This window comes from Leptosomus discolor, chromosome 7 (assembly GCF_034619465.1).
Source record: "Leptosomus discolor isolate bLepDis1 chromosome 7, bLepDis1.hap2, whole genome shotgun sequence".
Lineage (NCBI taxonomy): Eukaryota > Metazoa > Chordata > Aves > Leptosomiformes > Leptosomidae > Leptosomus > Leptosomus discolor.
This window is the reverse complement of record NC_141397.1, coordinates 726,758-752,261: the sequence shown is the minus strand read 5'-3', so window position 1 is coordinate 752,261 and position 25,504 is coordinate 726,758. Positions and strand designations below refer to the sequence as shown.

The 25,504-nt window shown below is 56.4% G+C and overlaps 3 protein-coding genes across 3 annotated transcripts in view; 1 reads left to right on the top strand and 2 right to left on the bottom strand.

The window, feature by feature from the left end:
- LOC104344909 (putative acyl-CoA dehydrogenase 6) overlaps nucleotides 1-14,799 on the bottom strand; it is a 77,859-nt gene extending 63,060 nt beyond the window's left edge. Inside the window, exon 1 of the mRNA XM_086468419.1 lies at nucleotides 14,698-14,799. Coding sequence (XP_086324545.1) covers nucleotides 14,698-14,799 — 102 coding nt within the window. The remainder of the gene's footprint in view (nucleotides 1-14,697) is intronic.
- A 409-nt stretch (nucleotides 14,800-15,208) lies between these two features.
- Nucleotides 15,209-20,795, bottom strand: LOC147415057 (guanine nucleotide-binding protein G(I)/G(S)/G(O) subunit gamma-11). Its single transcript, XM_086467534.1, has 3 exons — nucleotides 20,763-20,795; nucleotides 17,118-17,216; nucleotides 15,209-15,334 (listed from the first exon to the last, which is right to left on the bottom strand). Exons 1-3 carry the CDS (start codon nucleotides 20,793-20,795, stop codon nucleotides 15,209-15,211), a joined length of 258 nt encoding a protein of 85 aa, XP_086323660.1.
- On the top strand, nucleotides 20,438-25,271 carry TFPI2 (tissue factor pathway inhibitor 2). The gene is made up of 5 exons (XM_086467533.1): nucleotides 20,438-20,519; nucleotides 20,621-20,800; nucleotides 21,253-21,432; nucleotides 22,717-22,890; nucleotides 25,168-25,271. The coding sequence occupies exons 1-5, from the start codon at nucleotides 20,438-20,440 to the stop codon at nucleotides 25,269-25,271; spliced, it is 720 nt and encodes a 239-aa protein (XP_086323659.1).
- Nucleotides 25,272-25,504: the final 233 nt, after the last annotated feature.

The following is a 25,504-nucleotide window of genomic DNA, read 5'->3' as shown; positions in this document are numbered from 1 at the left end:
GGAAGCGCGGATCGCCCGCAGAGGGGCCCTGCCGAAGGCGGCTGAGGACCCGCTCACGATGCCCACACACGGGACACGAGGCGGGGAGGCCCCACTCCCCCTCCCTCCACCCGAAGCGCTCTCAAGGCCACCAGCGCTGTCCAGGGCACTTGGGTCCCGCCTGCAGTCAGACTTCCCCGCAGTCTGACAGAGCACGTCCTGCAAGAGCGCGGTCTTCCAGATGTCTGGCGTTTCTGGGTCCAGCCCCAGGGCAGCTCCCAGCTGGGCTACTGCTGCACACCTCCCAAGGGTCACCGTCCTGAGCTGCCCGGCTACTGCCCGGCTACTGCCCTCCTTGCCCTCGTCAGGCTGCCGTCTTCCCTTCCAGGTGTTGCCAGCAACGCACATCTGGAGCACAGCCGCTACATCCAGGAACACTTCTCGGTTTCGGAGCACGAGGGTGGGCATCTCACCCCACAATGTCCCTGATTTCTGTGGCCACAGGAAGGGAGCAAAACAGGCAACCTGCAGTCTTGCAGCTGACCTCCAAGCCCGGGAGCGACTCCCGAGCAGAGCCGTCTCCGCGACAGAGCCCCATGCCGCAGGGTGCGCCGGGCACTCACGCCTCTGCCGCCCGGTGCTGCCGCCCACCGCTCCGGCACGGGGCAGAGGCGGCTCCTGGAGCTCTCAAAAGGAGCCGGGGGCACAGTGCCCACCCCCCACCAGCCAAACCAGGGGTGGCACGGGCTCCTTCCGCCGTGCCACCGAGGGGGTCAGCGGGCACAAGGGGGTCCACACGCTAAACAGCCACCGGCCTTCCCCCAGACCAAACCTTACCAAAACACACACCGATTCCCCATAGAAAGGCAACGCCTTTAGTCTGTGACCCCAACTACACTGCTACGCTCTTTTCCAGAGAGAGAATTCATTACTTTAAGAAGTTACTCCTCTTAGTCTCTCCTCCACATTAAATAAACAAGTCCTGTGGCGTTAACAGTTCCTTGAGCTGGAAATAGACTCCTCTCCCTCCCAAACCGCTGCGCTCGTGAGACCCCGCAGAGCCTTCTTCTGAACTATCTATTTACTGCACATTCTTCAGAGAGTTTTAGCCCATATATGGCTGCTCTCTGCTTCCCAGTCAGCCACAGAAATAAGGCTACTTCACTGTTGGTAATAGAAAAAAAAAAATATCACTTTTTCACTTCTCTCACCAAATTCTGAGAAATGTGTACGCTGAACGTTCAACTCATTCACCACTGAACAAGATAGGCCTCGCGATCAATATAACAGAATGCTGCCTGGGACACGATCTGGGAGAGCCCCCAGTTAACTCCTGTATCGCCATACCCTAGATGCTCAGGCCCCGGGAGGCTGACCCTCCACGCTGAGTTACAGGTGGTGAAACACCGTTTTGGTGGTGTGCAATAACATCTGGTCATGCTCAGAGAGCTTTCTGTACATGCTGCATAACCTCTTTCAGGCATTTCCATGGACATTATCCCAGTGTTTTGGTGGATCCTGGCAGAAGGACAAAGCAAATGGACTACCAGAGTTTTGTGCATGCTATGGCTGGTATTGGGCCAAGTGTTTCAAGCTTCTGAAGTTAAACAGAGGCAGAAGGATGACTAAGGCATAAGAGAAGTTATTTTGCATCATTTCTGCAGATTATAACCTGCTTGCTCCTGTGCCTTTGAGTAAAGCTCAAACTGTTTAACAGAGCTGAAGTTTAATTATTACCATGAAGTTTGCCATATCGAATCAAACAAGATCTCCTTGCATAACAACAAAACCGCAAGGACAACCTCACTGCACAAACCACAAACGCTGCATGCCTCTCAGGAAAAGTGTGTCACAGTCCAGACACTGACTGCCAGTTTCTTCTTTGCCAGGGGACCATCCACTTTAAACTATGTTTTTGCAAAGAAATTAAATAGGTCCTGTCAAAGGGTTTTACACTTTAGACACAAATAGCAAAAATCACACGTGCTATTTACAGGGATGAGGGGATCGGGGGGAACATCTCCCTTGTATTCCCACGTACAAGCCACACTGCTGGAGAACCGGCTGACGCGTCAGTACTGGTTACTGGATGTTATCACGCCCACACAGAAAAGCACACTGAAACAGAGGCGTTTTCAAAGGGTCAGGCTAGCAATGACTGGAGGAACACGAGCAATTACACAAGGTGTGCTTAAAACCTTGCTGAAGGCAGGCTTGTTTCAGCGCAGGCCAGTTAATGCAGCACACCTCAGCATTTGGTGTGCCCCTTCCCTTCGCCTCGGTGACTTCCCCACATCTGTGCCCCACAGGAGTATTTCGCACTTGCTTTAAGTCTTGACTAATTAACTGTAAATTTATTTATATCTCCCTGAAAGCACACAGCTTTTAGAAGCAAGCACGAATCATGCCAGCACCTTAACCCCAGGCACCAGGTACACACGTGGTGCCTGGCAAACGCACCGAAGCCAGCAGCTTTCAGCAGCAGGCAGGCAGCCGGCCTGCTGATTTTTACATGCTTTAGCACGAGAAATGTGGCAGAAACGGGGACAGCACAGAGACTTGCATCGCTAGGACACCGACTAGAACAAGGCCCAAGACTCCTCTCGGGAGAAGCAGTTCAACACTGTGTCCTGACAGGTACTCCCAGCCACAAAGGGAACCTTTTCACCTGACCTAGCTGGACAATCCCAACAGCATTTGGGACACAAAGTTGACATGGGAGCCCTGCATCTTCCCCACCTGCTGATAAAGTACCAGCAAACCACAACCAAAACTGTTATTCTCCCCGACAGCGAGGGCACAGTAACTCTCACCTACAGGACCAATGTTCTTCTCGGGCTGCCTCACCCAGACCATGAAGATGCAAATCCGGAGGAGCCCCGGCACAGCCCGTATCCCAGCGAGAGCTGGGGCTGCTCTCGGGGAGCCTCCGTGGGGCTCACAGCAGCCGTGAGTTGTCTCAAAAGCCACCGTGGGCATTTGCCCAGCTGGAAACCGATAGAGCCAGCAAACCCGCTGGGTGCTGAGTGACAGCGAGAGAAACACAAGTGTTTTCCTCCAAAACACACTTGACAAAGTTTGTGAAAACAGCACCTGCAGCTTCCTGCCCAGGGACAGGGAAATGGGGTGGTGGGGTCGGGGAGGGGGGCAGGCAGACATTTTTTGCTGGACATCATTCTAATTTCTTTCTAAAACAGAGCAATAAGCATACATTGCCAGGCAGGTGCATGTTATGAATATTTTGCACTGGAAGTTACTTTACTATTTAAATGAGAAAACCAAAAACACACATTTGGGGATTTTCCTTCACATGATGATGCTCAGTGTTTTGTGCTGAGACTGTACCCGCACCTACCCAGAAATTAGTGGCAATTTCCATTTAATTCTCACTGTATTCCAAGATAAATATGCTATTTCTACAAAAGCATAAACTATAATTTAATTCATTTGGGTACTGAGAGTGTGTGCACAGATCTCCTTTACAGCAATTAGTTTATTTCCATTGTTCACCAGCAGGTTTACCTTCTATCAAGCAATTCAAATCAGAAATTAAATGTAAATAACATTTCTACACAATATCTCTTACATCCATCCCTTGTAATACTGTATGGTGGACGTACATTTCAGCACACAATTAGCACGATGATGAGTCTTGAAAAGAAAATGATAAACTGAATTCTTCCAAAACGACAAACATTTTTACTAAAGCTTCCTGTGAGTGGTACCCAAGCTGAGATCAGACTGACTTACGAGAGAAGCAAGAGAGAACGTCCGAGAAGGTATTTAATATCAAGATGAAATGGATTTAGCGGTGCCACACGGATTTAGTGGTGCCACATAACTGCACCATATGATGTTACGAGGAGCATTTTTTCCCTTTAAATCAAGTTACAGTAATTGGTTATTATATTAACAGAGCCAAGCTCAAAGATGACACAACGAGACCTTTAATGTAACAAAAAAGTCACAAACCACGAATGACAGTTCTTCAGACATTAGTGTAGCACTGGCTTGAACAGAAGGGGGTAAGAGAGCCCTTTGCCTTCAACACTACAACTGAAGAGCACAATTACAGCCTGCACAACAACATTTCTCCCTGTAGTTTTAGTCACAGCCGCAGGCAGCGGTGCCTGTGGTGAGGGACAACGCAGCACCGCGGGGACGCCGGTGCTGAGGACCAGGTGGGCTTCGGCAAGACCCAAGGCAGAGCTGAGTGGGTCAAGCCCACGGGCCACCCGTGGGTGCCACCAAACCCGGCCGCCAAAACCTACCCCGCACGTACAAGGCAGCGAGGGCCCCCCGGCAGCAAACGTCCCAGGGCTGCCAACACCCTCCCCTCCCGCAGGAAGGGGGGTCTCCCTCTCGCCCGCGGCGGGGGACGCGGCCTGTGCCTCTTGCTCTGCCCGAGGCGCGAGCGCCCAGCCAGGCGTGCGGCGCGACACCCGGGCAAACGGCTGTCTGCCAGACTTCCCACTGAGAGCTCACCCTTTCTGAGGGCCTGGGGGTACAGAGACCTCTGTGCCCTGAGCTGCCAGACCCTCGTGGGAACAAGCCAAGAGCACGTTCTCCACAGCAATGCGGGGCTGAACCGCAAAGGTTCAGCTGTAGCACAGGCAGGCATGTCACGATGCTGTGAAAAACACTCAGCAGAAAAAAAAGAATTCCTAAGAGCAAGCTATCCAGATAATTAAAACAAAGAACAGAAATTAAGTAATTTTGACTGAAGCTTTTTAAAGCAACATGATTCATTTTACCAACCACAAACCAACCAGTTATAAAATTATAACCTAGACGACAGTTCTTCATAAAGCCTCAATATTTTCAAGCCATCATCAAGACACTAAATAACAACGCGAGTGCAGCACACAGTATGGAGGAAACGGCAGGAAAACACCGCAGTATTTAAGCACCCATCTAACTTAAAACTTTAGATTCATTGCTACTAGCTGTAGAGCATGGTCTAAACTTTCACAGAAAGGTCTGAAATAAAACAGCTTTGATTTCTTTCCCTATTTTTCTATTGTTACTGGAAATACCTTTTTCAAAACATTTTGTTACTCTTTTCAATCTTGTTCCCTTCCTGTGAAAGCCTAGAATGAACGAGGAATTACCACACATACCCATGCCTTTTTTCAAAAGCCTTTACTGCATTTGAAGGAAAAATGCCCCCCAAGTTGTGTCATTGGTTTAGTCTCCATCTATTACATTTTTCCCCACTATAATTGAGGGCCAACAGGTGATTGATTCAGCCTGTATGAAGCAGCTCACTGCCATGACCCCAAGCACAGTCTGCAGAGGAGAGATGCACGGACTGAGATTCACGGACTGAAAAGCAATTGCGCAGAAGCCCTGGGCACACAAACGGTACTGAACAGTGGGATGGACCGTTCTCATCAGCATCTTCCTGAACACTAAACAAGCACTTCTGAGCAAGAAACGAGTGGCTGCGAGACTACTTCAAAAGAGAAGGCAGGAAAGATGCTCTCAAACCCTCACCCTTCATCCACAGGCTTTGAAGATGGTGCCAGACCCACACCCCCCAGGCAGGGCAGCCGCCAGCGCCCACCCCTTGCCAAGGTCCAGAAGGCCACGCGCTGCTGCCTGTGCCCTTCAGTTCGCTGTGGTCTCCCCAACTCCTCACGCACTTCATGGGCAGACCCAGCCGCTCTGTGGGGTGCCTGCAGGACAAGATGTGACCAGCCCAGTCCAAAAAACCCGATGGATGAAGAGCACACTGCCAGCCAGCAGGCACCATGGAGAAGAGAAAAAGAAACTCACATCAAATACAACTATATATATTTTTTTAATTATGTACCTAAAAACCTTAAACAGATGTTGAAAAGCAAAATAATGGTTCCACCTACCCTACCAAGACACACTGCCAGTCCCCTTGCCCTGGTGGCATTACAGAGGGGCGAGGTTAGGACCACGCTGCAGTCCCTGGCCAAGCACAGGCTCCACGGCAGGCACTGACACCCCCCTCTTTGTCCATGGACCCCACTGCTGATCTTTTATTCTGCTTGTAAACATACTAAGCACTTCACAGAATAAAGACACACATCAACCATGTCAGACATGTTCCATATAACCCCTCCCGAATCTGCTCCGTGCACACGTGTGCATTTAGACATCAATACACACAGACTCCAAGTTGTTGAGCCTTCCCCATGGGCAGTGTGTAAGCTTGAGACACCAAAATACAGAAAAAAAGTCATCCCAGCTTCACACTAGGAAGCCGGCTCAAAGGGGGAGGTAACACCACCGCCAGCGCCTTGGGCACCCCGGGACACTTCCACGTGTCTGCTCACGGCTGCAGAGCGAGGGTGAGCCGGCCTGGCTCCCATCTGGGTTTCTCCGCTGCCACGGCACATAGCTGTGGCCAGAACTGAGCTTCCAGGGGATTTAAAACCAATATTCAGTAGGCTCATTTAAGAGAAAAAACAGAAAAATCTCCCGAATGCTGGAAAAGGCATGGCTGAAATGGGAAGACATGCATTTAAATCTGATTAATTAGAGCACCACAGTTCCTCTTTGTACCTTCAATTCAGCCGTGCCACAGGCAACAAAGGAATCCTGCAATCTCCTCCAGCACTGGGCACCAAAGACCACAGTGATCAGGAAATACAGGAACGGACTGTTACTAAATGAAACTTTCCCTTTCTCAAAGGGGAAAAAAAATAGCGGAGGGAAAAACCCCTGTAATGTAAGAGTTGCAGCATCTCATCACAAACTTACCTGTCCTCACCTATTTTTAGAAAATCCAATTTTCAGAAATGCAAGCACGCGCTTTATGAGCATTCTGCAGTTTTGCCTGGTCTGTTCATCTGGCAGTAACCGGACACGCTTCTGTTTAAATCATCACGTTTCTGCCCTTCCACGGCACAGTTCCTCACCATGTACCCAGCACATAAAGCAAAGCTCCTTGTTGGTTCAGAAACCCGGACACCGCAAATCTTCTGGTCCCATACATCTGGCTGCAGTTTTTACTTCAGGAAACAAAGAAACTCAAACCCTGAATCAACCACAGGTTTTTGCCAATGCTTACCAAAAACTTAACAACCTCCAAGTCCCCCGGGAGCCCAGAAGCACGTGCTGCGCCCCCACCCCGAGCAGCTGCTGGCCCACCGGGGAGCCCCACCGCTGGAGCAGCGAGCACACGTCATCGCCGTACAATGGAAGCACAAGGCTGGCTCCAGGACCTGGGAGCTGAGCCCAGCCTAACCTTCTCCTGAGGAACGAGGTGCTGGAAGGCCAGCTCCAGCTGGGGATGGACCCTCACCACTCCAGCCAACCCCCCCCCCCCACGTCCGCCACCCCAGGACGGCCGCAGAGGCAAATCCCTGCTGTACAGACCCAAGTGTCTCGGCAGCCCCTGGACACTCCCAACCACAACCCCTCCAGCTGCCCTATCCAAGAATATGGCAGAGAAGGGAGGAGCCCACCATGGCTTCCCACTGTGGGCTCCAGAGCAGCAGCCACCCTAGTGAAAGCCGTTCTCCAGCAGAGAAGGGCAGGAACGCGTTCACAAAGCCCCCCGAGAGCAGGCAATCGGCTCTGCGTTTAGTTCCGTGGAGTCTCTCCCTTCTCTCCTTTGGGCACATGCAGGTTGTCGCTCTGTCAGTGACATCTACTGCATCTTCCACCCAACCGCACCACCACGGGCAAAGCAATATGCCATCAACACAGCACCTCTCATTCAATACCATGTTTTTTAAGCCACACGGGGCCCTGTGTTCCTCTTGGACAAGAATGACGTGTGCACATGATGTCATTGTGGCAGAAAACAGGCCAAAGAAATCCCCTTTTCCACCTCCAACCAGCCCTTGATTGACTAGGTTCAGACTCATCCACAGCAACCACAAGTTCTGCTCACAAGCAGCAGGACTCTGTGTTTGGTAACACCACCACCTCTCCAGGTGCCCTGGGAGGCTGTCCACAGCGCCAACCCCCACAGCACACGATTTCATAATTTCAGTCTCATTACTAATCTCCCCCCCCACCCAAATTACAACATATCTAAACTCCCACATGGGACTGTCCCAGTCAACTTGGCCTTCAGCTGGAGGACTCATCCCAGAAGGAACCAGAGTGAGCACAAACCACACACTTTCACAGCACAATGGGCAAAGACCTTTTTTTTTTTTCCTGGCCTGGCACAGAGGGAACCCAGAATTAGTGAGAACAAGCAAGAGCCGAGAGTACGGCTGTTCCTCCGACCTGAGGGCAGATACAAACCAGGGCAGCCCTACAAGAGCAAGAATGCCTGCCACGTCCCTGCAGGTGCTGACCTCAGGCAAGCCTTTTGGACAGCTAGGAGTGACCTGTATCCTATTCCAAAAGCCATGCAGAACCGAGCAAGCAAAGCTTTTTTTGTTGCCCCTGCAACTCCTGCTTTCCAACACAGATGCTGAGCTGAGGCATGGCATAGCCTAACGCCCGCCACAGGCTGGGGTTTGGATCCTGCTTTTGACTCCGGGTTACACCCCGCAGGAACAAAAGGAGTTCTCTCACTGTGGCCCACACCACCCTATGCCACCTCTCTGCTGCAAGGTATAGGGACACCACGGAATTGTACAACGAGACCCAACTTCAAAGGGAAGTGCCTCGGAAGCTCATCCACCTCCGCAGCCGCAGACTGCTGCCCATCGCAGGGCGCGGGGCTTCGCGCGGCAGTGCAGCCTGAAAACTGGGTAAGAGCTGGAGAGACTGGCTTCATTAAGCCGTGTTGTACCCAGCGCTGGCTGGGCTATGCCACTCGCCTGGACTGACGGATGTCCTTCCTCAAGGACATCCATCTCCATTAGGAGAGCTTCCAATGGTCACGATGCTTTTTCACCAGCTAGGACCACAAGTGGTAACCAAGGTCTCCTGCCGTACTTCTAGGGCTTCTCGGTACACCAGTGGGCCACGTTCAGAGGGGACAGCCGTGCTGCCACCCCTGTACCCAGAGTAGTCCTGGACATAAGACATGGTTTACTGACTACATCCAAGGGGTCCACATCATGACCGAATCCTCTAGATAACACAGGAAAAACTCAGTCCTAGGAACTGATCCTAACTCTGTTGCTGCCCTCACCCCTTGTCTTGCATCACTGAAAGAAGAAAAAATACTCTAGAGCCATACAAAGAATGGCTCCACACATGCCAAACCATAGGCGGAGACCCACAGCTTACACCGGTTTATGTATGTGCTGGCACTCAACCTCTGCTCCTCACCGTACCAGCCAAGCACCTAACAAGGTTTGGGATTCATCACAGACTAAAACCGCTGACCTCACTGAAGGGCTGCCAGTTCAGGATACTGAGTCATCAGCTGAAGATCTGGACCGTCATCTGAACCACAAGAAGCTTACTCTGGATCTACTTACTGCATTGCTCCAACATCACATGAAATACTTCTACTCGACATGCTCTAGTTCCTTTTACTTTCCTTTTTTTGTGTGGCTGGGAGAAAGCCAAGCTGAAATAAGATGTTCCACATTTCTCCCCAAATGAGACAGCTTTTCTCCAGGGCTTTATCAGCTTCCCCAGGAATGACTGGCTCCTTCTCAAGTGTAAGAGAGGAGTTTCCAATTTCCCTTTCTGCCTTTAGAAAGGCCATCACACCCTACGTGCTGTGCCTGCCCCACTGCACACTTCCCACAGCAATCCTTGTGACAACGGGCACAGCCCCGCTCTCCAACCCAGCCCGCTGCCCCCAGCGGGTCTGGGGGGCACTGGCAGAGGGGGAAGGCAGCTCCTGACCACAGGCAGAATCCTGCTGCTTCTGCGGCAGCCCAGCCACCAGCAGGCACGGCCACGAGTGCCCCACGCTCCCCGTCCAGCCTTTCTGTCCTTCAGCTGCCCCCGAGCACCTCCGCCCCAGGGCCTGGCACGCAGGCAGGGAGCAGAACAGCCACCACCAAAAAGCAGCTCCAAGGGCAACAACTTGGCTGCCCCACTACGGATTCCTCCTTAGGATCTCTGCGTCGCACCCTTGCAGGCACTCCTGGCACTTCCCAGAACGCCCTGTGCCACCCAAACAAGCTTGCCCAATCTCAAGTTTTCACAGCATATTTTGAAGGCTGTCACATACAAACATCTTCATTTAGCCTGTACCTGGGGCTCAACTGTAGCAGTCACCCTGTCACCCCATGACCCCTCCCCACCTGAGAAGGGGATCAGGAAAGGGAGGGGAGATCCAAAGGCTGAAGCAAGGACAGATTTAATCAAACAGCAAAACAAAGCAAGAATACAAATTCATACCCAGCCTGGAGTCTCTGGCCACAGCAGTCCCCAGGAGCACCAGAAACCCTCCCAGGAGATCCCTCTGCTCAGCCAACCTCCCCCTTTATAAGGCCCCCGGCACGAGGGGCTGCCCCTGCAACTCGCTCAGGGCAGCTGCCCCGGCTGACGAGCTGCTAACGGCCTGCCTGGCACGGCTGGGCAGGACCAGGAGGATAAAAGGGCAGATTGCAGCTATAATGGCATTTCTGGAAATACATCAAATCATTGAGCTTGTCCTTCCTTACTCCTGTAGAGAAACTAGGGCTTGAGTTTTTTAACAAGCAGTTAAACACTAGTCACTGAAACCCACCTGAGGGAACACACAGGGCTGGTGACCCGGGATCTGTGGCTCGTTGCTATGATGAAACACGTACTGCTGCCGAGATGCACCAGCCTGGCTGCACCACAGCCAACAGTTTTAAGCAGCCCCCAAGTGCCCTGCAAGCCTCCTTCTGCAACCTCTCAGCGTCCACCTACCAAATCTCATCTTCAAGGACTGGAGCTGGCTGTAGGCTTTCACGCTCCTCCTAAGCCCAAACAGAGGGAAAACACCATTCTGCCAGGAACCCAAAGTGCGGAGCGAGGCGAGCTGAACTGCGGACGCCCTCTCAGAGCACCCTGATGCCCCGCTGGGAGATGCCCCATTCCCGAGTACCGGCACGGGCGGGAGGGATTTAACTGCACGTTTCCAAGCAAATGTGACCTAAAAAGGTTTAGGCAAAGTCACATTTTCTGAACAGTCACAACAAAACCTATATAAACCCCAGAGGTCTGCTCAGCCATAAACCGCTTATGAACACAGGGTCGTAGCTGGCAGAAGCGCACAACGGTGCTGCCTCCCCCAGCCAGGTGTGACAAACAAAGCGATAGAACCGCTAGAGCCGAGACCCAAAAGTATCCCTTAGGCCCAGTGCTCCTACTAAAGGATGCTCTGACAAGTCTAACCAGACGCAGTGGAGATCTCTTCTAACATGAACACGGGGCAGGGAAAAAACCTAACATCAGACACAGCAACTGCCATCTCAGACGTACGCCCTGCCCTGGCACTGCCTGGCAGACCAGAGCATCGCTTAGGAATTGCCTTCACTGTATTTTCGCTGCACAATGAAGCATTTGTACGTCAAGCGACGTTCTTTGGGTTATCAGAGCTTGCTTGACTGTGCTGAAGCTCACTGTTGTCTCTCCCGCTCTCCTAAACCGATTCAAAAGCAGCTCCTGGTAGGGCCCTGGTGACTGCATCGGATGGTCCCTCCTACCACAGTGCTGCATCCCAGCTGCCCCTTCCAATAACAACAGAAATCAATTATGAAAATTTCCTCTGTCAAATTGCCACCAAAAATTCTTGGCAGTAGTAAAGGACATTGCTGTGTTTATCCACAGCAGCAGAGAACTGGCCCCAGACTGTTAAGGCGACATTTCTGTCGGACACAAGATGACAAAGGCCGTTGCAAAGACCCCAGAGCCCGGGAACATGTTTTGCTGCCCTCAGACAGAAGGGCACTCAGTGCAAAACCCGTGAGCTTCACTAACACACACTTTTTAACCGCCTCCTTCCTGGAACTTCTCCCTCAGGTGCCTGACAAGTGAGGTTTTAAAATCACAGCTGCAAATCATGTATTTTGCAGACTCAGCTGCGTCTTTTCGCCCTCCCAATTCAGTGAAAAACTCACTTGTAAGTGATTTATTTGTAACACCAGCAACCTGCTACTTTGCTGTTCTGTTACTGGTGTTTATGACTTGCTACAAAGATAAACACAGCAGCTCCATCCAAGGTGCTCCAGCAGCAGCGGTGGTCACCCTCCCGTATTTTGCAGGTCAAAAGGGCCATATTCTTTTGACAGAGAATTTGCAGTCGTTTTACCAGAAAGTTAGTGAATGTCGGTATGTACATGCCCTAACATGAAGGGGGTTTAATTCTCGTTAAAAACCATATATTAATAAACAGAAGCTCATGACACACAAGCCAAGAGCAGCCAATAAGGCAGCGGTGTCCTTTGGTGGGTCTCACTGTCACAGGGGGAATCCCCCTTGTCCCGCCGAGATGTAGCACCGCGTCACTGGGCCAAGTTGCCCCCGGCCACAAAGTGAGATCTCATTTACGGTACACCCAACTCCAGCAAAATACACGCCAATCCCTCTCAAACCTACTTCCCAAAGCTTCAAACTACTAATGCCAGAGGAGCAGAGAAATGGGCAGCATGTCTACAGCCGCCGTGCATACGCATGCTGCTGGGCACACACGCACAGAGAGCAGGGCAAACCTTTTTCCTTCAGGCCGGTCACCCTGGAAGTCAGTTACTGGGGCAAGCCCTGGGACACCACTGCCCTGCAGGCATTGTTCCGCAGTTAAGGAAAAGTTACGTTTTCGATTTCCAAGAGGAAGGGCGGTGACCCACAAAGCTGTAAAGGAAACCGCTCACAGGCCTGTTTCAATGCCCTTGCTAAAAACAGACCCTGGAATTAAAAGAGTCTCTTCCTCATCCTGCTCAGAACAATTGGAAAACGACAGACCGTTTAGAAGACATTAGTTTAACAGATTAAAAAATAAAATGGAGACAAAACCCCAGCAGGTCTCGCTGAGGAACCGCACTGCTGGTTCCTCCGGCAGTCACCTCGGGATGTCGCTGGAGGAGGGAGCGCCCCAGGTTACGCGGCAGGTACACGCGCGGGGGGTTGCAGGTCCTGAGTGGCCGCTCTCTCCCAAAGACTTTACTTTTCAGTTTAGCCTGAAGTCACCAGGGCAGGTTTAACTTCAGCCAAAATAAACCCTGATCGCTAGAAGCTTTGGGGTGAACGACATCAGACAGGATTTGGCACAAACCGGTGATTATTTTCTTTCCCTGCATGATCAGACAAAATCAGAAATAAATGCTATCTAAGCATTTTGCAAAATACCGGTCAACGATAAAACGTGGTTTATGTTGCTTACTGGGATTTCTTCTACAATTTATTCAGCACCGGGGTTTATGTGATAAACGTAGCATCGCAGTCCCTCTCAGCCCACGACTCCATCACCCAGCAAGGCAGGGCACAGTCAGCTGCACCTCACTTGTGGGGGGAATAAAACACGGGGGGGGGGGTGGGGAAAGTGTTTGTATTTGTCAAAAAATGCACCGTGTCACACAGCAGAGCAGCTCTGCTGCCCCAGCAGCCACCACCGCAGCCACCGTCGCCCTCCCCTTCACCCGACCCCTCAGCACCTACACACCTGCACCCACCCGGGGCGCGCACCCGCGTGCGCCATGACCTGCCCGCGGCAGAGCCGGCCTTTCGGCAGCCCCGGGCCCCAGAGGACTGCCTTCGCCCGGCCGGGCCTTGCCCTCTGCCTCAGGACACCGACTGCTCACGGATGGGGTGGCAGGTACCGGGAGCAGCGTGCCGGGGGTGCATCCAACGGGCAGAGGCTCCGCAGGCAGCCAGAGCGAGGGCTCGCTCCGGGTGGGATCAGCACGAATTTGAACTATGGGATTAGCTACAAAATCCCGCACCATTAATCCAGGTGAGGGACGAGGATTCGTTTCCAAATTCTTCTACTGATTCTTTCTCTGGCAGCTCATTCCTGCTCTGCGGAAGGTCCAGGAAGGAAACCAACGAAACTCCTTTCTCAGGAGCAGGCTGGGCAGTCAGCTCTTTTCCTCACTGTCCAGGTCCCCTTTTTACAGAGGAGACGAACCCACAACTGCTACAGCTCAAGGGCAACAGGCCTCGCCTTAGCGACAGAAAACTTGAGTAATTAAACGGCCCTTGGGGCATCTCGCAGTGTGAAAGTTAATTCCTAAAAATAACTGAGGAAAAGTAAATGACACATGACTCGGAAGGAGTTCCACTTTCTTTTGCCCACAGTGAACTGGGGGAAGAGGGGAAACTTGGAAAAGGTTAAATTTATCCATGAATACATGAGACTCCTGGAGTAACTTTAAAAAGCATCAGTCAGAGATGGGACAGTGCAGCTCCGAAGTCCCAGGCATGAACTCCCACGGGGCAGCCCAGTCCGTACTGGTTTGGAGCAGCTGCAGCCGGGCCCCGCGGAGGAGGGCCGGGCCCCGCAGCCCCTCACGGCCCCTCACGGCTCCCCGGGCCGCGCACCCCGCTCCCCCGCCGGCGGCTGCCGCCGCTCCTGGGCGCAGGTTGCGGAACTCCAGCCCTTCGCTCTCCGCTCCCGGCCCAGCGGCGGCCTTCGCTGGCCCAGCGCGGGCCCCGGCCCCGCTCCGCCCCGGGACAAACGGCCCCCGCCGGGCCCTTCCCTGCGCGCCGCGCCCACAGCCAGCCCTCCGCCCCGGGGGGCAGCCGGGGGGGCAGCCCGGGCCCGGCCGCGGCCCGCTCCCCGCGCGGGGCCCGGAACTCTGCGGCCGCCCCGGCACCGGCAGGCGGGACGTTACTTCTTCGGGCGCGCTCCGGACGGCTGGGGGCCTCCCGCCGCCTTCCCCCCCCACCCCCCCGCTCCCCCGGTACCTTCCTGAGGGCCGCCCGCAAGTCGCGGTGCTGCGGCCTGTCCCCGCCGCCCCGCAGCGCCGAGGCCCAGCGCACCCAGCGCCCGCCGCCGCGCAGCGCCATGGCCACCGCCCGCCCGCTCCGCCCCGCCGCGGCCTGTCCCGGCCGGCTGCCCCAGGGCCCGGGTCGCCGCGGCGGGCCCTGCACCGCCCCGTCCCGTCCCGTCCCGTCCCGTCCCTCCTCCAGCCCCTCTCCCCGCAGCGAAGCCGCGGCAGGCGCTCGGGTGACAGGCGGGGTTGCTTTAATGCCAACGAACAGCCGCGAGGGAACCGGTCACCGGGTGGCGAAAGCGGGGGCCGCGGGGCGAAAGGGGGGGGACCGGCCCCGCCGCGGGAGGGACGGGCCCCGCCGAGCCACCGGCGCGGGCCGCGCCTGCTTTCGGGCTGGTTTCTTTCATTTTTGTGAGGGAAAAGAGAGGAATTAAAACCCGCCGCGATGCGCTCCGCCGTGCTCCCCCGCGGGCCGGCGCTCCCTAGGCGATGACACAGCCGCCCTTCTCCTTGAAGGGGTTCTTGTCCTCGGGAACCCCCTTCACCAGCGGGTCCTCGCCCGACCGCTCCTCGATGTAGTTCTTGATCTCCTCGGAGCACTTGGACACCTCGGGGCAAAGCAGAGAAGCGGCGGCGTTACGGACCCCCCGCGGCACAGCGCCCCGGCCCCCCGCCGCCCCCCACCGCCCCGGGCACGGGCCCTGCCCCGGCCCCGCCGCCCGCCCGCCCTGGGAACGCGCCCCCCCCACACCTCAGAACTGGCTTTTTTAGCTCTAATTAGCCGACACACGGTGGTCGAGCTGCGGACCGCGCTCTGCCCCGGCACCGGGCTCGGGACCTGTAGCTTTCAGCTCCATTTCAAAGTGCTTTACGTGGTTTTACCAACCAAAACACGCCTGCACACCCCACCGCACCCCCCTCGCCCTCCTGGGCCTCCCCAGCCCCGTTCGCTCCAGCCGGGGCACCTCTGGCCACAGCGAAGGGGTGCTCCGGGGTAAGGCAGGCCCCGGGGCTGGCTCGCTTCAGCCAGCGCTGTATCAGGGGCCTTTTCACGTGCAAGGAGAAAAATGTCTGCTTAAATACACGTCCAGACATTTTTATTCATTGAAAAAATTATTCAGTTTCCTCTCTGTACTGTCAAGGAAACTTCAGCCAAACGTGTCACTCTTGGTGACAACAGAAGTGTGGTTTCTGCGTTTCCCTGTGATGCCCGCGGCGGTGCCCGGGGACGGTGACAGCTACAGCACAGATTTCATTCTTATGGAGAAACTTCTGTTACGATGCACTGCTAAAACCGAGGATGTTGCTTGTGCTTTTACCACCAGTTTCCCTGAAGCGACCAGGCTTTCGGGTTGTTCTGAAAATTTAGGCAATTTTTTTTTAAATTATTTTTGTTGTTGTTACTAAATTCTGCACATCCCACCGAGCACACATCAGCTGCCTGGGAAACTCTCTGAGGGATGACGGGGTATCTGGGGTACTTGGCCGTGGAGCCCCCCGTACTGCTGGAGGTTCAGACTGTACTGTGACACCTGCAATCACCAACACCCGTCTGACAGCTAAAACGTCAACTGTGGCTTTCCTATTTCTGGACTAAACACCCAGACCTGCGATGTAATTAACGGGACTAACGCCACTGATTCCCACGCATAAATGTGGGTTTAGTCCCAACTAGAAGCCTCCGCTGAGGCGCAGTTTGTTTCTGCGGGCATGCAGAATAAAAAGGAAAAGAAAGTCAGTTTCATCAAGGAGCAAAGCGAGTTCCGCTTGACTTTCATCTACAGAAAACGTGCAAAACCACAAACATTTCACTGGAAACGAGAGCGGGGCGGGGGAGCGGGGCCGCCGGCGCGGTGCGGGGTCGCCGCAGGGCTCCCCCCCGGCCCGCCGCCCCCTCGCCCGGCACCGGCGGGTCCCAAGGCGTTTGGCGGAGGAGGGTAACGGGGCTCGACCGCTCCTCCCTCGCCGGGCAAGGCTGCCCGGAGCCGGCCCTGGCCCCGGGGACCCGCAGCGGGGAAGCCAACGGGTGCCCGCCGTCCCGGGAAGAGCCGGGCCGGCGGGGCCGTGCCGCCCCCGCGGGGCTCCTGATCCCGGGGGCCCCTTCCCCCCGGCTCCGCAGCAGCCCCCGACGGACCGGCGCTCCCGCACTGTGCTGCCGGCAGTACGTCGCCAGCGCCGTCCCGGGTCCCGGCCCCGAAGGGGGTGCCCGGACCCGTCGGTGCAGATCGCGGCCGCCCCAAAGCGGCCCAGCGGGAGCTCCCCCGCCCCGCCCGACGTGCCCCCGGGGCGCCGCATGAGCCCCCGCCACCCCGCCCGCGGAGCAACGGGCTTCTCCCCGCTCCGGCCCCGGCGGCCGGGCAGCCCTGGGGGCCCTTCTCCGCGGCCGCTCACCGGCTGCCTCTCCAGCTTCACTTCTTTCCGGAGCTGCTCCACTTCCATTTTCAGTTTGTCCTTCTCGCTCAGGTCCTCGATGTTGATGGCTGGCATCGTCTGCGCTGCCAAAGGGCGGGGGGAACGAGGAGGAGGACAAGAGGTTACCGATGGGCAGCCGGGGCGCCGGGGCCGGAGCCCCCGGGCGGCGGCGGGACGGCGGGGCGGTGGGACGGCGGGGCGGTGGGACGGCCGCCCCCGGCCCGCCCCCGGGCTCACTCACACGGTGCTGTCCGGGCTGGGCCGTCCGCGCCGCTCGCCGCGCCTGGCACCCCTTCCCTTCCCGTCCCCGCTCGGCGCCGGCCTTTAAACCCCCACGCTAATCCCCCTCACCGGATTAAAGCCCGCCGGCCCGGCCCGGCCCGGCCCCGCTGCCGGGGAGCCGGGGCGTCCACACGGGCCCTGCCTGCCCAGGGGACGCTCCGGCCGCCCCCGGCGCTCGGCCCCGCCGCCCCGCACCCCGAGGGGCAGCCGGGGCGGGAGCGGGGGGGCTGCGGCCGCCCCCCTGCGCGCCTCCCCCCCCCCCCCCCCCGCTCCTCTCCCCCGACGCCGCCACGGCGTCGGGCGGGTGTTTCAGCCCGGCAGCGCGGCCCCGTCCCCCCCCCCCCCGCCACCTCCGGCTGCCCCCGGCCCGCACCGGGCGCCTCTGGAGCCGTGGGGCTGCAGCGGGTGCTGGGGATGGAGACCCCCTACGCGGGCAGAGACGGCTCAGAAGAGACGAGAAGGCGCTGGGAAATTCTCTCCCTGCGCTCGCGTACGCTTTCCAGGTCCCAAGCAGGGCGCTGTGTTCCTTGGCACGGGGGGGTCCCCCCACGCGTGGCCGTGCAGCACCCAGCACCTCTGGCCCATGCAGCTCGGAGGAGGAATTTACCGCCCCAAACACCGGCCATGAGGACGGGCTGTACACGGGCTGTACATGGGCTGTACACGGGCTGTACAGTCCGCCTGTGCTCTGGCACTCCAAAGGCCCCCGCAGGCAGTCGCCTCTCCCGCTTTCCACCTCTGGCTTCTCCCCTCAACGACTCTCCTTGCTCCTTCCCTCCCCACTCACCAGATGTAAGCAGCTGTCAGCAGCACATAAGATTTACATCTTGCTGCTCCAGCGCTGCTCCTACAGTGCTCCTGGGGCTTGTATTTGGTTTATTTTAGCCTGTTCACTGAGACCAGTTCCTCTCGCCTGCTCTGGCTATCATCCTCCCTTCCCAGCCATCGGCACGCAGTTTCTGCACCCCTATAGCCCAGACTGGCACCCCCAAACCCCACCAGCCGCTGGTCCCGGGCCAGGGACGCAGGTGGAAGGAGCCGGTGGGGGCCTGCGGGGAGCGGGGCTGCAGTGGGCGCAGGGCCATGGCGGTGGGGAAAGGCAGAGCGGGTGGGGGGGAGGCCGGTGCAGGGTGTGGGACTGAGCCGAGGGTGGGCTGTGGCAGGGGGTCGGGGCGGGGGGCAGCCACAGCCAGGAGCAATGATCTCTGTTGACAGGCCTGGCTTTCCACCCGCTGTGCTGACTTTAGCTCTAGTTCATGGCTTCACAGACCCCTGCCTCATCTAAGTGAACGTCTCCGCTGCTACAGTGAAGGAGCAGCTGAATAAACCCTGTGCTGTGCTGCAGCACCGATGGACGGGTGGGCTTTGCTCCAACTTTGCTGTGTGCATGCACAGGGGAAACAAAATATGGACAGCACTCATTTTGCTGCTGGTCTTTCAGGTGGTGTTTCAGTGACTTTCTTTGCAATCCCAACAAAACCTGGTGAAAACTAAAGGACGCCAGCCTAGTCATGTTGAAATCACTTGAGAGTTTCCTGATAGCAAAAAGATGGCCTTCTGATTCTTTCCAGAAATCGAAAATATACGCTGGGTTTTTGTTTGTTTGTTCTTTCCTACCCAAGGGACATAAGCTTTATTATAGTTGCTGTGCTTAACGAGCTGAACGAACCCCCTAAAAATGAGGACACCTCTTACCGACAGTGGTAGCTGTAGGATTCTCAAATGTGGCAGATGCGTCCCATGGTGACACCTCAAACTGCGCCAGGGTTTGTTCTTTTGTCACTAAAGCACCCGCTTACCCTTGGGCAACGGGAGGCTCTGAAAACAGGAACAGCGCTGGAAAAGGAGGGAGAGGGGTGCCACTCACGGCCTCTCAGAAGCCACCTCGGTGGGGTGGGGATGCGCTCCTCTTTCTCGCCCCTGTGAAAAACGAAGTGATGTCAGCCAACTGGTTAGTAACCCTCCATGACGTAAGAAAAGCAGCGAAGCCACGGAGAGAAGGCCGGTCCTGGAGATGACCGGGGTGCCGGGACGTTCCCCCCCGCCCCAGCCCGTCGGGGCCGCGGCGCCCCCCCCCCCCCCCCCCCCCGCAGCACGGACGGCATCTCCAGCCCCCGTCCCGCCCCACCGCCGCCCCGAGGGGGCGGAGGACAGCGGGAGAGCAGGTCCGCTGGCGGTTCCCCGCGGGGAGCACGCCTAATTTGCAGCCGCTCTTATCTCCCGTACCGTGCTAAGCTGGGGTAAACGCTAATTAACGTCCGCTCCCGGTAGAGGGACGGCGCGCTGCCCGCGGGTCCCCCGCCTCCCCCCGGGGCACAGCGCTGGCCCGGCGGGGTGAAAGCCCACCGACTGCCCCCGGCCGTGCCGGCTCCCCAAATCCAGCCCTCCGCGACCCACCCGCGCAGACCCCGGCCCGCCCGGCCGTGCCGCGGCCGCACCGCCACACATGCCGCCGCTCCGCCGGCCCGGGGGCTGCTCGCCGGCCTCTCCAGCGGCTTGTGCCCGGCTCGGCCGCAGCGGGACCCGCTGGAGCCCCCGCGCTGGGCTCGCCGCCGCCCGGGGACCCCCAAACGGGAGCGGCCGCCGCGGGGGCGAGGGCGACCCGGCCCGGTTTTCGCCGTCATTAACTGGAACGGCTCTTGCAGCACCGTCCCGTAATGGGGGGGGGGGGGCGGTAGCCGCGGACACCGACCCGCTCCCCTGCCCCCGCGACGAGACGCCGGGCCTGGCCCGACGCCGGGCCAGCCCCGGCGGCTCCCCCCGCCCCTTTCCCCCGCCGTCCGTGGGCCCCGGCGGCGGCGGGGCGGGGGGCTGCCCGCGGCCCTCGGGCTCACGCCGAGGCCGCGCCCCGGTGACGGCCGGGTCAGCGGGGACCTGCCGCCCCGCTGAATCAGCCCTTCCCCTCCCACCACACGCGCAAGGAAGGAGGCGGCCCGGGGAAGCCGTCTGGGCGCATATAAAGCGCTGCCGTCGGGCCGGGCAGCGCCGCTCTCTCCCCGGGACCCCGCCGCCGCGACATGGCCGCCGGCCGCCGCCTCCCGCTGCCCGCGCTGCTGCTGCCGCTGGCCTGCGCGGCCCTGGCCCCCCGCGCCCTCACAGGTAGGAGCGGCCGCTCGGCGGGAGCCCGCGGGCGGCTCCGCGGGGCCGGGGCCGCCGCCGAAGGTGGCTTCAGCCCCGCCGCCCGGTGTCTCCTCCCGCAGGGAAGCAGCGCGCCTGCCTGCTGCCCCCCGAGGAGGGGCCCTGCCGCGCCCTGGTGCCGCGCTGGTACTACGACCGGCACACGCAGAGCTGCCAGGAGTTCACCTACGGGGGCTGCCACGGCAACGCCAACAACTTCCTCACCTTCGACGACTGCGAGAAGAGCTGCTGGACCATCAAGAGTGAGTCCGCGCACCCGCCCCGGCGGGGCTGGCTTCCCCGGCGTGCCCCCGGGGATGGGACGGGGGCTGGGGGGTGTTCGTGGGAGCTGCGCTGCTTGGGGGACACCCCGCACCCCCGCCCGTCCCGCCGGGCCCTGCAGCGGGGGTCGGTGCTGCGCGGAGCGCGGTGTCTCGGAGGCGGCGTGCGGGACTCGGCTGTTGAGGCGCTAAACGGGGTCTAACATCGCCCCTAGTCGGTGACGAACGCGCCGGACCCCCCCTGCCAGCCTGACCGCCCCCCCCCCCCCCCCGCGACGGGCGGCGGGACGGGCTGAGACCCGCCTGCGGCCGGAGCGGTGGGGTTGGTCTGCGCCGCCACGTCCAGCACGGGGAGCGCCAAGGGCTGGTGTTGCAGAGGATAAAATGTCTTTTTTTCTTTTTTTTTCTTTTTTTTTCTTTTTTTTTTGATGCAGAAGTGCCCAAGCTATGCCGGATGGAGGCCGATGGGGGACCTTGCAGGAGTCACCTAAAAAGATACGCCTTCAACCTGAGCTCGATGCGGTGCGAGGAGTTCATCTACGGCGGCTGCTATGGCAACGACAACAACTTCAGAGATTTGCAGTCTTGTGTGGACCGCTGTCTGCCAGAGAAAAGTAATGGCTGTTCCAAATTTTTAATAAAATAGATGGTTTGAAAGCGACACAAAGATGATATCTTATTTGGTATTTTCCTCTGGATACCCATACAGTGGTATTTTTGAAGACTTCTGCGAAGCAGATGCTTATGTTGTCTGCAGGCTTTCATGTGTCACTTGCCTCAGCTGTTACTGAAAGAGCAAAACTGCTGCGTTAGTATAATATTGTGACCTTAAATATGCCCACAGCTACGCCCAGCCGACCTCCTGACTGCTAGAGGGCTGTACGTGTGGCACGTGAAGGGAGATAAGGCTGGAGCGCTGTGCTGGGGCAGACGTACGAGACGGGGCAGCTGCGTTCAGGGCAGTGACGCTGTAATGGGAAGCAGAATCGCCTCTAAAATCCAGGCCTGAGGGATGGTGGTAGGTGGGTTGGTAGGTAGGTGGCTGGCACTTGCCAGCTTGACTTCTGATAAAAGTTTTTCGCCTGACATGACTGTTTGCTGTCTCTCCGTGCGAGCTTTAAAGACAAGAGGTGGTAATTACGAGCAGGTGACCATAGCAAGTGTTGCCATAAACGCCAGGCTGACACCCAGAGCAAGGTGGGATCTTTGAAGAGGAGAGATCTACCAGAATGCGCAAAAGCTGTCACTGCCTGAGCTTCATTAGGGCTTGACGAGACAGTTATGTTTGGCTGGTGGCAGATGGTCAGCGTTTTCTTAGGTGAATGCTGAATTGTTTTTAATTTCTGTGCTGCACATCCAGTAAATTGATAAAAGGTTTCCAGCAAGGACAGTAAAATCCCATTGAGGCAAAATGGAGCATGATGGGTGGTGAGGAAAGCGGTGGGGCTTGTACTTTCTGCTGCGAGCGGGCAGGATGTGCTGGCACGCTCGTAGTGAGGATAAGCGGCAGAGTGCCTTGTTCCTCTGCAGAGGTGGTGCCGCTGGGGTGGCTGTGATATCCCCATATACGTGGAATGAGACTTCTGGCCAGACTTTGTGAATATCTCGGCTGTCGTATGTGTGGCACCACAAACGGGGAGAGCTGATGAATTTCCCGTGGGGGATGGTAGTCCTCTTTTCTGGGACTGTCTGTTGCTTTCTCAAACGCGTAACTCACAGGAGTGGGATGCAGTAAGTCTCTGAGCTCACCGAGAGCAGTCATGTCAAGCCCATGAGAACAAGAGCTGTTTAACCACGAGATTTGTTGCAGGGTGAATTTTAAGAAGCCAGGCACAGAGGTTACATTTGTGTGATTTGTCTCTTTCTCTCTCTTTTTTTTGTCCCTTCGTGTTTTCAAGCTGGTCCCTTGCTGTGCTACAGCCCGAAGGATGAAGGACTCTGCTCTTCCGCTGTGCCTCGCTATTACTATGACGCCAAGACCAAGTCCTGCAAGGAGTTCAAGTACACCGGCTGCGGTGGCAATGCCAACAACTTCGTTACCGAAACGGATTGCTACAACGTCTGCAGAAGGGGTAAGGCTTTCTGCGTTTGTCAGTCACAGGCAGGGAGGCGATCTGAATGCCAGGAGCGGGTGTTCACAGGGTCCTTCTCACCTTGGCTCGCTACAGGCGGGTGCGGTTTGCATTCTGGACTCCACGTTTCCAAAGGGAGGAAAACTGAGATGCAGCACTAAATCCTGACGACGAGGGCAGTGCCGTGCGGGGTGGTTACACCGTTTTTGAAGGAAGTGTAGGGAAGGGCGCACAAAAGGACTAATTAACTCGCCAGAGCCCACTCTTTAAACTGCTCAGCACCAGCACGAACGCTGGTTGAGGTATCACTTTCTTCTAGGTGTTTTTAAGTAGGGGTAAAGTGAGTTGTGAAATCAATTTAGTTTTCCCCTTCGCGTTTCCAGCAGTCACCACCCTCCCTTCATGCCCTGCTGCCCCTTCCCGTTTCCCATTCCCATCACTAAAGAATTCTTCTTCCCATCTAAAGATCGGCTGTTTCTGTGGCCGTGGGGGGAAGGGTTGGGAATGACGTTGATTTTTCTTAATGGTTTTATTCAAAACAGCTACTGGCTGTGCTTGTAAGTCAGGAGAGCTGTGCTTTTACCTGCAGCCGTGTGTTCACACCAGCTATTGCAGGTTCTCATGCTCCAGTTCAGTTTGATACGTAAGTCGGTGAGACAGAGCAAAGCATAATTCCCTGTTGATCCCCAGGGCACTCAGGAAGCAGACACGGCGCAACATATGAAAAATGGATACTAACGGGAGAAAAATGTAAGGCTGTGTCTAGCATGTCCGTTGCCTTTGGGGGAAAACCAAACGTCCCCAAAGTAGCTGTTTTACACGTGAGGTGTGCACAAGGTCTGAGTACTTCGCCTGTAAGATGTGCAGCCAGGAGATGACTCTTCAGTTCTGGGCTGGAAATCCGGGGCTGGGGCAAGGATTGCAGCCCCAGCACGGCCCTCAGAAGTAAAAATACGGGCCGCCAGTTAGTCACAACAGTACTAATTCTGTGGGTGACAGGTCAGAGTGTGTCTCTGCCGCTCTAGTGTTCTAAGAGAGTCGGTAATAGCTGCCAAGTCCACCTGAGATGCTTGTGATTGCCTAATCCGTGACTACCTGGGGAATGGCCAGGCCAGGCTGCAGCCCAGGTGTGGGGGGAGAGGGGAGGAAGGCAGCTCCTCTTCAGCGCCTCGCCTCCACGCTGCCCCTGCCCGCACCGGCCGGGCCCCCCTGGGTGCCGCCTTCCCCCTCTCCTCTGGAGGAGAGCGGTGAGGAAAGGGTGGCTCTGTCCGGGCCGGAGCACCGGGGAGCCGAGCCCGAAGGGTCCATCACAAGCTCTTCCACCAGCTGGTGGATTTCACAACTGGTGAGGCTTGGTGCGACCAAAGCCCGTAGTTAAGGGCATAATTAGTGCTAATTAATGTTGTGCTATACATATTCATTTCTATAGCTTGGGAGTGTACAGCAGCACTAAGCAAATCTTTGGGGCAGCTGAAGCCACTCCTCCTCTCCCGCTCCCATGACTCCCTCCCCAGCATCTTTCCTGCGGCCCTTTGGAGTCTCCAGCTGAATTCAGTGCCCTGTGCCAACACGCCCCTGCTGTCTGAATTGACCTCCAGCTGTTGGAGTGAAGAGGTTTCTCATTCATTTAATTAAAAAAAGTTTATATTGGAAAAGAAAATAAATGTGTTGGGGCGACAGCGAGAGGATCGGGAACTGGCCGAGGGGCTCTGCGTGCTGGCAGGTAGCAGCACAAGGACAAAGATCCTCGGCCGGACTTGCCCGGTGCCTGTTTTCTGAGCTGCCCGCAGGGTTTCGTGCAGCCTTCGTAAGCATTTCTGGGGACGGCAACCCCGGCTGTCTGTGGCCACGCTGCAGCTTCTGTGTGAAACCCAGTGCTGCGCAGTAACCCAAAACGTTTTGCCTTTTCATTCCCATTTTAGACTTTACCCCACTGTTGTTCAGAGGAATACGTCGATAGTGATTTTTTTTCTTTTTCAGACAGGGCAGTGTGTTTACTTCCATTCTGCTGTTGCTGCAGGACAGCTAGAAAAGACTTTGATGCTTGCCCAGGAAAAGGGCAGCAAAGTAGGACTCCAGTGCCAAAGGTGGCCACGCTGAGACCTTGCAGTGTGTGAGAACAGGGTGCCCGGAACACATTTTCCAGTTTCTGATACGTTTGTTATTATTGGATCAACCGCTTAAACAGCATAACATGAAACAAACCAACCCCAAACAATACAGAGCAGTAACAGTTTTGTCCTGCTGTTTCCCTAACTGCTTCCTTTGTTTCCTCAGCAGGGACACAGAAACCAAGAATCAACAAGCCAGCGAATGTGTTCCGCCGAAAAATGATGAGAAAACTGGTTAAAAAGCCTCAGACGTACAACCCGAAGTCTTAAAGCTGTCGTGCACTTGGATGTTTGAAACACCTTCTTTTGATTCCACGTTCTTCTTTTGTAAGACAGTTTGCACACGGTTTTCTACACTGACATAGTTCTGTCTTTCAGAACTGCTTTTTATTTCCAACTTACCTTTTATAAAGAACTGCATCTGATAGAGGAAGAATGAACCTAAGTTTGGTTCTTCTGCTCTGGGGTCTTTGCAGGAACACTTTGGCAAAGCCAGGCATTTA